At 34.8% G+C, this 10265-nt stretch overlaps 2 protein-coding genes across 2 annotated transcripts; both read left to right on the plus strand.

Annotated features, from left to right (window-relative positions):
* Window positions 1-495: 495 nt before the first annotated feature.
* LOC139866341 (ACT domain-containing protein ACR10-like) lies at window positions 496-4633 on the plus strand. The gene is made up of 6 exons (XM_071854557.1): window positions 496-858; window positions 1466-1696; window positions 2788-2893; window positions 2983-3319; window positions 3858-4142; window positions 4231-4633. The coding sequence occupies exons 1-6, from the start codon at window positions 705-707 to the stop codon at window positions 4363-4365; spliced, it is 1248 nt and encodes a 415-aa protein (XP_071710658.1). The 5' UTR covers window positions 496-704; the 3' UTR covers window positions 4366-4633.
* Window positions 4634-5680: 1047 nt separating this feature from the next.
* LOC139869396 (protein SEEDLING PLASTID DEVELOPMENT 1-like) lies at window positions 5681-9987 on the plus strand. Its single transcript, XM_071857713.1, has 9 exons — window positions 5681-6300; window positions 6853-7067; window positions 7162-7312; window positions 7416-7607; window positions 7717-7879; window positions 8223-8584; window positions 8712-8888; window positions 8959-9120; window positions 9427-9987. The coding sequence occupies exons 1-9, from the start codon at window positions 5824-5826 to the stop codon at window positions 9724-9726; spliced, it is 2199 nt and encodes a 732-aa protein (XP_071713814.1). The 5' UTR covers window positions 5681-5823; the 3' UTR covers window positions 9727-9987.
* The last annotated feature ends 278 nt before the right edge of the window (window positions 9988-10265 follow it).

The raw sequence follows: 10265 nt of genomic DNA on the forward strand, positions 1-10265 counted from the left end.
ATAGTATACATTCTTTTTTAATAACCAAACTAAATATGAAGGGAAATTCTGATTACAATTTCATTTAAATTCTACTAAGAACCCAATACATTCATTTTATTATTCTAAATTCAAAAGAAAAGTTTCGGTTTGAAATGCTTTATGACTATTATCAACTTAAAAGCTTACCAGTTGGATATCAAGATCAATCTTGACGCCATTGAGTCTTCAATCTAACATGAGATATTATTATCATTATAAGTTTTTATTTTTTTATATATATACATAATATAATATACATATATAATATAATATGTAAAAAAAGTATTTTTAAACTAATTGAAAAACTTATGAAATGAGATATTTGTATCGTACCGTATCTCAAAAAGAGTAATAATATAAATATAAATAAAATTATATTAATAAATTAATAGAAAATGAATTAAAAAAAGACATAAATCTGAAAAGTCAAGAAAATAAAGTAAAGTAGAAGTCAAAAAACCTACCAAACCTCCCGTGCCTCCATGTGTGTGGTTCTTCCACCCTTCCTGGCGGAATCAACAAGATTTTGTTGACAGTGAGACAAGAATTCAACAGAAAAATTTGCACTACAAAATACTCCTTACATAACCCTCCCTTTTTTCTTAATTTATTTATTTGGCTTCAAAATCTTATCCTTTGTATGTGAACACCAACCACTCTCAGTCTCGAAGATTTAATAATAAATGGGCATTTTAACCGATGATGCAGTAGTGATTAAAGAAGCAGTACAAGCAGGAGACCACACTCTAATCACTGTTAATTGTCCAGATAAAACAGGTCTTGGTTGTGATTTATGTAGAATTATTCTACTCTTTGGTCTCAGTATTGCTAAAGGAGGTAACTTTTTCCCCCTTTCAAGAAATTTGCATTTTTGAGTTGGGTTTATGTTGTTTGTTATTTAATTTGTTCTGTCTTGTAAATTTCTGGTGCAAAATTTGATCTTTCTTCTGTTTTATGTGATTCTTTAAAAAAGGATCTTGGTTGTTAAAGAGTACATGTTTACTTATCCTTAAAGTTCAGTTGTTCATCACAAGTAACTAGGCTTTACCTAAAACTTCTTGTTTTTGTTCACGTGTTTTATGTGCATGTTTTTGATATTTTGGTGTCACTAAAAGATCCTCCTACGCCTTGAATTTGTTTATTCTTTGTAATTTTTTAGCCTTACAAGAAACTTGCAATATTTTCTTAGATTTACAGTAATTTAGCGGGAAAGTCACTCAAAAGTTCTTTAATTTTCATTACAATTTGGTTTATCGAGCTGAATCTGGCCAAAATATTGTAACTTTTTCATAGAAAATGAGGCAAACTTTAATTAAATGGGTAGAACATTATGTGGCAGTTTGGTCTATGGTTGATTTGTTCAAAATCTAACATTTAGACTTTAAACATGGTAGCTTAAGTCCAAATGTATCTTAACTGCTGCCTTATAAATTGTTTGGCACAGATGTATCAACAGATGGGAAATGGTGTTATGTGGTCTTTTGGGTGGTTGGTAAGCCAACAACAACAACCAGGTGGGACCTATTGAGAGAACGGCTTCTTGAAGTATGCCCACGTTGCACCCCTGCAGTATCGGAAATCTTTTACTTTCGGCCCGAGTTTCAGCAGCCTAAACCACCCAAAGTTTTCCTTTTGAAGTTCTGGTGTACCATTGACCGAAAAGGCCTCTTACATGGTACCTTTTCACATCATAGTTATTTTAGATTCACAAAATTATATATCGTACAATAACATTAACAAGATAGTCTACGGGGCTGTTTACTTTTTTTCTGAATTTGCATCTGTTCCCATTTGTCTCTTAATGGGGAGGGATGTCTGATTTTATGTGTCCCAGAAGCAGACCAATTTTCAGATTAAGTGACACAGAAACAAAAATTTTACTTCATGAATTAAGAGCTGTAGACCCTAAATTATTGTTGTACGTCTTTGTAACCGTTACTATGGCACACTGTAACAGTGTGCACTTTCATGTAGTATATTCTTTAGAGTGTGATACAAGATCCCTTTCCCACTTTTAAGGAGGTTTCACATGCATTTGAACTTACAAAGATATAGTCAAGATCTATATTAGAATTGTTTAATGTGATTAGGTTTCTTAAGAAGTTGGAGATCTAGAGCTTACTTTGACTAAAAAGGTTAATTGTTTATGTGATTAGGTTAATTGCAAAAATCGGGAGAACTCGGCGAGAACTCGGAATTTCATTCCTGGCGAGAACTCGTTTTGAAATCGGTCAAAAATCGGTCAACGACCAAAAATCGGTCAAATCTCGGAAAAATCGGTCAAATCTCGGAAAAATCGGTCAAATCTCAGAAAAATCGGTCAAATCTCGGTAAAATCGGTCAAATCTCGGAAAAAACTCGATAAAATCTCAAAAGTCAACGAAAGTCAACCACCGATAACTCCCCGAGTTCTCCCCGAGTTCTCCGAGTTCTCGTTTTGGAGACCCTGCTGAGAACTCCCCGAGAACCGATTTCTGCAACCTCGGCATAAATATGAATATATTATAAACAGCTTACTATAATTGTTTCAATATATTATATATATTGAGAGGGACTTTTAATGACATGATAATGACCATTTGTTAGCTTAAGTAGGCATGAGGCATAAGGGATGAGGCATGAGGTGCATAACTTTTTTTGTCCATTGAGTCATTGACTATCTTTTCATGTTAAAAAAAGAAAATCAAACTCTTCTATCTTATAGTATATGATTCTTTATATAATATTTTTTTATTATTAAATTATTATTTTTTTTTTTTTTTGTAGATGTGACGAAAGTCCTATGTGAGCTGGAGCTAACGGTTAAGCGGGTGAAGGTATTTACGGCACCAGACGGGAGAGTCATGGACCTTTTATTTGTCACGGATACAAGGTACTTCATACATTGACCTAATAAGTCAAACTATACAGGCATGACACTTTTTTCACTAATTGACCATTTTACCCTTACTGAATTTTCAGAGAACTTCTTCACACGAAGAAACGGCAGGATGAGACGAAGAGCCGATTGAACATGATGTTAGGAGATAACATGATTAGTTTCGAGATTGAGTTGGCGGGCCATGGAGTCACATATAATCCTCAAGGATCGGCATTTCTTCCACCTGAAATTACGGATAACATGTTCTGTTTAGAATTAACTGGGACCCACAGAGACGGTGTACTCACATCTGACCGCGTGTCCGTTACATTCGATAACAACCTTAGTCCATCACACACGCTTGTTCATATCGTCTGTCAAGATCACAAAGGGTTGATTTATGATATCATGAGAACCTTAAAAGATTACAACATCCAGGTATTTTTCTTTTCAATAGTGAATGGTGACAGTAAGAGTAATAGTAATAGAAAAACTTATTCTGCATTTACATGTTTGTTATATAAATTAAGGTGGGAAAACCACAGGGACTATACGTGTAATAAAATTTTAGGGACTACCAATGCAAAAAAAAAGTTTAGGGACTATATCCGCAAATTTGGAAAAACCTCAGGGACTGTCCCCATAATTATGTATATGTATGGTATATACAGAGCCACAGAGGGGAAATATTGATTTGCATCTTTAATTTTGCTTGAAAATTAGGGGATAAATCTCAGCCCTTGGATCAATATAATCAATGGCTAGGATTAAAAACGCGAGACAATCACATGTGATTGGCTAGGATTAAAAACGCGGGACAATCACATGTGATTGTCATGACAATCATATGTGATTGTAAGATTTCAGGCAAAATTAATGATTCAAATGAATATTTCACATTAGTATTAAGTTTGTTAAGATGGGTTTTTTGGGATCTATACCTTGAAAATGACATATTTTATGCAAAATATGACAGATCGCGTACGGGCGATTCTCTGCAAAACCTAAAAAGAAGTATGAAGTCGACTTGTTTATAATGCAAATAGATGGAACAAAGATAGTCGACCCCGAAAAGCAACAAGTACTTTGCGCTAGACTACGAATGGAGCTCGTTAGACCTCTTAGAGTGGAAGTGATGAGTCGAGGTCCAGATACCGAGTTGTTGGTTGCTAATCCCGTTGACTTATCTGGAAAAGGTCGACCACTTGTGTTTTACGACATCACACTTGCAATAACAAGCCTTAGTATACGCATCTTCTCGGTACGTTCTTTATGAATTATTGACATCGACCAACTAGTTTTGATTTCCCATTTTGCAAGATCTAGTCATAACATTTGAGGTTTTATAGGTTGAGATTGCAAGGCACAAGATTGATGATCGAGAATGGGAAGTTTATCGGGTTATACTTGATGAAGGGGACATTGTTTCGGTACCAAGGAGCATGATAAAAAAATGTGTTATTAAGAACTTAATGGGATGGTAGTTAGAGTTACATTGTAATAGAGTATTAATGTTGTACATTGGAAATTTGTTACGAATGAATTGTTGGCTTCGTTACGGAATCGTATGAGCCAACGATGCATTCAACTGCAGGTGTATATTATGTAAATTGTTGAGTAGAAGTTAGCGATGTATCATAGTGTATTTAGGCTATAGAAATATAGAATGTGTAGGGGGTATGTTATAACCCCAGTTGTATATACACATACCACCTCAACAAATGCAGCTTAATATGTACATATTTTGATTTATATATAATCATCTTATGTTATTCAGTAACTATCTTTTGATATAAGAATGCGTTTAGAGTTAGTTGATTGAGATGATTCGTATGCTTAGTTGAGTGTCCAATATTCAGCGTATTTGTTTGTAACTTTCAAATGACAAACGGACAAACGGAGCTGAATGATAAAAGAATGTATCACCAACTTTCTCGTTTCTTACATATTAACCACAAATTTTTTACTATAACTTTCTCAACCATTAATTTTCTTACTTCTTACAAATCAACAACAAAACTTTCACTTATTACAAATCATGAACCAATAACTTTTTTACTTCTTACAAATTAACCACAAAACTTTTACTTGTTACAAATTAACCATAGTTATTTTCGTTTGATTTTTTCACTTATTACCAATTACCAATCTAACCAGTAATCACATAACTTTTCACTTTTTAATAACCACTCATTTATTATTATTATTATTATTATTATTATTATTATTATTATTATTATTATTATTATATATATTGTTGTATTGTTTTACTATTTTATTGAATTGTTTGTACTAATTGTCGATGTACGTTTTGTAAAGTGTTTAAGGAGCAAAAATATTTTCCCCGTAAAGTGTTGATAATTGGCGATTTATGTAAATAAATATGAATATTTAAACTATTAATACATATGACAGTACCAGACCTAATTATTAAAAATTCAACGTAACGTCAATCCAATAGCAAACTATTAACAACTCACATGTCCGTCGCAACTTTGGTTTCATTTGAGCTAATACGATTCAATAGTTAGTCAATAACTAAAATGGTCGTTATTTGCAACTTTCCAAAAAAATGTGTTTGAAAAACAAGAAAAAATGTAAAAAGAAATTAAAAAAGAAAATAAAAAAGAAAGAAGAAAAGAAAAGAAAAATAAACGGTAAGTGAGAGAAGTGTAGAAGCAAAGAAGAGTACAAAGAATGGATGAGTGGTGTGTATCTCTTCCGTAAACACGTGGATGGCTTCAATTGTCGTTTGTACGTATATTTCTGCAATTCAATTCATTGAAACGGAACATACCTTCGAATCTTCTCTTCTATTACTACTATCATCTTTAATCTCTCATCTTCATTCAATTCAACTTCTACTTTCACAATATCCACCACCTAATTGTATATACATACTTACACAAACTTAATTGTCTTCACCAAATAATTGCAAAAAGATGAGTGCTTTGAATTCACATTATGCACTTGTTGATCTTAACACATCATGGCAATCGGTAAACCAAATTTCAACATCAGCTTTCTTAAAAATTCAAACTTCTTTCTCTCCGGCATTTCGTCGAACACGTGGCGGTGGTGGTGGTAAAATTAAATCATCATCTGTACCATCGATTCGGTCTCCGGGAATACGTCGGCCGAGAGATCCGTCATCTTTTGGAAATGGGTTGTTGTCGAATTCCTCGGATTCGAATTCGACATCGACGTCTCAGTCTCAGACACGATCGGAGCTTGATATGTTTCTGGAATTGGTGCCTTTAAGGATGAGAAATAAGCTTTTTGAGCATACAGAAATTGGGAATATGATTGAGGTTGTGATGGATTTGGGTAGACAACCACTTGCTAGATTCCCTTCAGGAGATTGGGTTATCTCTAATGATCCTGTTAATCTTCAAGATTTACACCACGCTATTTCAAAGGTTTAATTTTATTTATTTAATATTTAATAACTTAATAATAAGACATACGGAGTAGTAGATAGTTACTCCGTATAAGTTAGTCTTATGTTTATATGTGTGATAAATAACTAAACAAACTATAACATACTGTTGGGTAGTGTTGTATCCCACAGCCGCTAGTAAAAATTAAATAGTTTATAATAGCTTGAGTTCTCCATCCCCTTGAGTTAACTTTTGGGGTTGAATTGGGCTCAAGTCTATTAAACTCATTATGGTATCAGAGCCAAACGAGCCAAATGTGTGATGTTGGGAGCCCATGTGTGGTGTGTGCACGTCTCGATGTGAGGGGGCGTGTTGGGTATCGGCCGTGGTAGTAAAAATTAAATAGTTTATAATAGCTTGGATTCTCCATCCCATTGAGTTAACTCTTGGGGTTGAATTGGGCTCAAGTCTATTAAACTCATTACATATTAACATGACATCACTTCACTTATAGTATATTAAAGTTAAGTACGTAGTAATATTTTGTGGTATGTAATTATGGAATTTATTTACTTGCATATTTCTTTGAAGGTTGGTGAATTTTCGGATGATAACCGATCAGGGATTGATCATTCGCTACACCGAATAAGTGCTATTCGCAATCGTAAAAGACAAATAATAGGTCTAACGTGTCGTGTGGGTCGAGCTGTATCTGGTAGTGCGGAAATTATTCGTGATTTGGTTGAAGGTGGAGGTTCCATTTTGGTTATAGGACCACCTGGAGTTGGCAAAACAACCTTAATCAGGTACATAATGTTCTTAAATATTATACCATTGTAATCGTTTATGATTTTTATATCAAGCAACTCATTAGAAAACACTTGGTGATTGTTCTTTTAGAGAAATTGCTAGAATGTTAGCAGACGAGCGAAATAAACGTGTCGTGATAATAGATACTTCGAATGAAATAGGAGGTGATGGTGATGTTCCTCATTCGGGTATAGGACGCGCAAGAAGAATGCAAGTTCCGAATGTTAATATGCAACACAATGTGCGTTTTTTCAACTTTATCATACACTTTCTTCATTTGTATGTATTCTTTTCATGTGCAAGGAACTTTAATTTAACAAAAAAATTTAAAATTATTTGAATAGGTGATGATTGAAGCAGTTGAAAATCACATGCCTCAGACGATTATAATTGACGAGATTGGTACAGAGCTTGAAGCTATGGCTGCAAGTACAATTGCTCAAAGAGGAGTTCAGCTTGTTGCAACTGCACATGGAGTAACGATAGAAAGCATAATAAAAAACCCGTCTTTACAGATTCTTATTGGTGGGATCGAGGTTTACGATACAACTCATCTTTTATAACTTGTCTTGTTGTCAATATAATGATGATATGTGATATGATGTTACTTAAACTGAAGTGATTGTTATTATACTTTTGTATTAGAGTGTTACTCTTGGCGATGATGAAGCAAGAAAACGGAAAGTGCAGAAGACGATACTTGAGAGAAAAGGGCCCGCTACGTTTTCGTGTGCCGTTGAAATGATATCGAGAACAGAGTGTTGTGTTCATCATAGATTGGATGCTACTGTCGATGCTATACTTGCAGGTACTTTTAAACTCATTAATTGAATGTATAATGTATACATGGCAAACGGGCCGGGTTGGGTCTGTTGAGTCGAGGGTCAAACTGGTTTGGGTCGAAACAGGTCAGATTTCAAAACCCAATCATGAAAATGGGTCGTTAATGCCACTTGTAGGATCAAAGGGGTTCGGGTCGAAACGGGTCAGATTTTAAAACCCAATCATGTAAATGGGTCGTTAATGCCACCTGTAATTGTGATCTTACACATTAGATGATACAATCCGAAACCATCGGGTTACACCAAACAGAATTATAATTAATAAAATAGACTCGTAAGTTTATTCATTGAAATTCTGATTGAAAACAGGTAAGTCTCCTCTGTTTGAAATGCGTCGTATGGATGCTGAATCAAAAAGATCTTCAGACAGTTATCAGCACATTGAAGATCTATCAGACGATGATGATGATCTATCAGATGAGGAAGATGAAGATTATTTTGAAAAGTGGAGTCATGATGAAGATAAAAAGATAACTAAACAGGCAACTGTACAAGTTGTTTCAACACCAAAAATGAACAAATCAGATAATAATACTGAGCAAGTTCATCAAATCATCAAGGATGATATTGAGTCTGATACAGAAGATGAACAACATTCACTAAATTCCCAAAAGTTGAGTAGAAGAAAACAATTCAGAAAGAACACCCCGGTTTATGTTTATACTTATAAGGTAACCTACGCTTCCTTTTGAATCTTTAATTTTGTACCACTCTTTGAATAGGTCAATCTTAGGTACAGTAAATGGTCTGAAATTACCACCTTTAATTCTGGAGTATTTTTAACACACTGTGCTCTAGATATTGGAGGCTGACCTACAACAAGTAGCAATGGTGATGGGGCTTACAGAGGAAATTGATGTCACTGATGACATCAGCAATGCAGATGCTATATTAGCATCCAGTTATGAAATGAAGGAGAACCCTTGGATTCGTACTGTCGCCAAATTTCACAAGTTGCCCGTTTTTGTCATCAGGGTAAGCGTAATTTGCTATGTTTTTTATTTTTATTTTTAATTGTTAATTTACTGACATTTTGATACTACAGTCAACTACGATGGCTCAAATGGTCAAAGCGATCCGTATGATTCTTGGAAGGGACTCGTTTGGTGCTAAGTCAAGGCAACTCGGAAAAAGTTGTACGGATATCGAAATTGAAGACGATGTTCCAAGAAGAAAACCATCGTTAGAAGAGATCGATGCCTTGGAGGTTCGCTCAAAATTAACGATCATTTCTCAGTTCACAGTTATGAATTAGTAATAAAATTAGACAAAATATCACGGATGGTCCCTATACTTTTTTTCTGTCAAGGATGGTCCCCGTGGTTTGCACCACATGGCCTTCGGGACGACCGGTGATTCAAATGCAAATCAGAGGGTCCATCATTGACGGGAAAAAACACAAGGACCATGAGTGTAATCCGATACAAACCACGGGGACCGTTCGTGATAATTTTGTCTTAAAATTATTAACACTTTTGACCTTTTATACCTTTTATTATTAACAATTTTGTAGGAAGTTCGACTAGCGATCGAGTATATTGTGATTCCAAGTGGTGAACCCGTAGAGCTTCTCCCACGATGTTCCGAGATAATCGCTCAACAGCTCGAGCTTGTAAAAAGTTATCAGTTGGCCGTAGAAAACTCAGGCACCGACCTTAATCCAAGGCTGCAGATTCTTCCCCAAAAGTTGAAGAAATCAGCAAAACACGCCAAACCAAGTTCAACGACACAAAACAACGTAGGACCCAATTCACCACCTCCGGGTGGTGTTGCTGGAACGAGAGTGGCAAGGTTACCGTTTTTACCTGAATAGTGCGGGTGACAAAGGGTGGGGGTCTGATTTGATAACTTGTTTTTACCATTTTATGTACAGTCATTTAAATTATGACCTTTCTGTATGTCACCCACCCTAGCAGGCAAACCTTTGGGTCACTCAAAGCTGTGACTGAACAGTGCCCCTTGCTCTTTGCCCAAGGGTCGGGTCGGGTCTGTTGTTTGTACATTATTGTAATTGTATACATTGTTATCTTACTTTGTTATCGTAAACTGAAACTGTACAAAGTTTACATATTACCTGATCATCAATAGTGTGTGTTGTGTGTCTTGCGTGAAGTAAATAATAACGTATGTTATAAGATGGTAGAAAGATTAGAAATTATATTCTAATTTTCAATATGATATTATGATAACTATAATATAAAGATTTCTCTTTAAATCCGCCCATGGGCGAAAAGTGAAGTTACAATTAATTCATATACTCTCCTTCATAACATTTTTTTCTTTCTTTTCTGCTTAAAATAAAAGTTCGAGAAGAACTATTATTATTAAATCAGTGAATTTCCTTCTTTTTCT

This window comes from Rutidosis leptorrhynchoides, chromosome 9 (assembly GCF_046630445.1).
Source record: "Rutidosis leptorrhynchoides isolate AG116_Rl617_1_P2 chromosome 9, CSIRO_AGI_Rlap_v1, whole genome shotgun sequence".
NCBI classification, from domain to species: domain Eukaryota; kingdom Viridiplantae; phylum Streptophyta; class Magnoliopsida; order Asterales; family Asteraceae; genus Rutidosis; species Rutidosis leptorrhynchoides.

What these genes read in the sequence shown, in the direction of transcription:
- LOC139869396 (XM_071857713.1), top strand. Translation starts at nt 5,824, where the DNA reads ATGAGTGCTTTGAATTCACATTATGCACTTGTTGATCTTAACACATCA. An exon ending in TGCCCGTTTTTGTCATCAGG is followed by an intron (nt 8,889 to 8,958) that starts GTAAGCGTAATT and finishes TTGATACTACAG; the next exon opens with TCAACTACGATGGCTCAAAT. An exon ending in AAGAGATCGATGCCTTGGAG is followed by an intron (nt 9,121 to 9,426) that starts GTTCGCTCAAAA and finishes ACAATTTTGTAG; the next exon opens with GAAGTTCGACTAGCGATCGA.
- LOC139866341 (XM_071854557.1), top strand. Translation starts at nt 705, where the DNA reads ATGGGCATTTTAACCGATGATGCAGTAGTGATTAAAGAAGCAGTACAA. An exon ending in TCTCAGTATTGCTAAAGGAG is followed by an intron (nt 859 to 1,465) that starts GTAACTTTTTCC and finishes TGTTTGGCACAG; the next exon opens with ATGTATCAACAGATGGGAAA. An exon ending in TTAGTATACGCATCTTCTCG is followed by an intron (nt 4,143 to 4,230) that starts GTACGTTCTTTA and finishes GAGGTTTTATAG; the next exon opens with GTTGAGATTGCAAGGCACAA.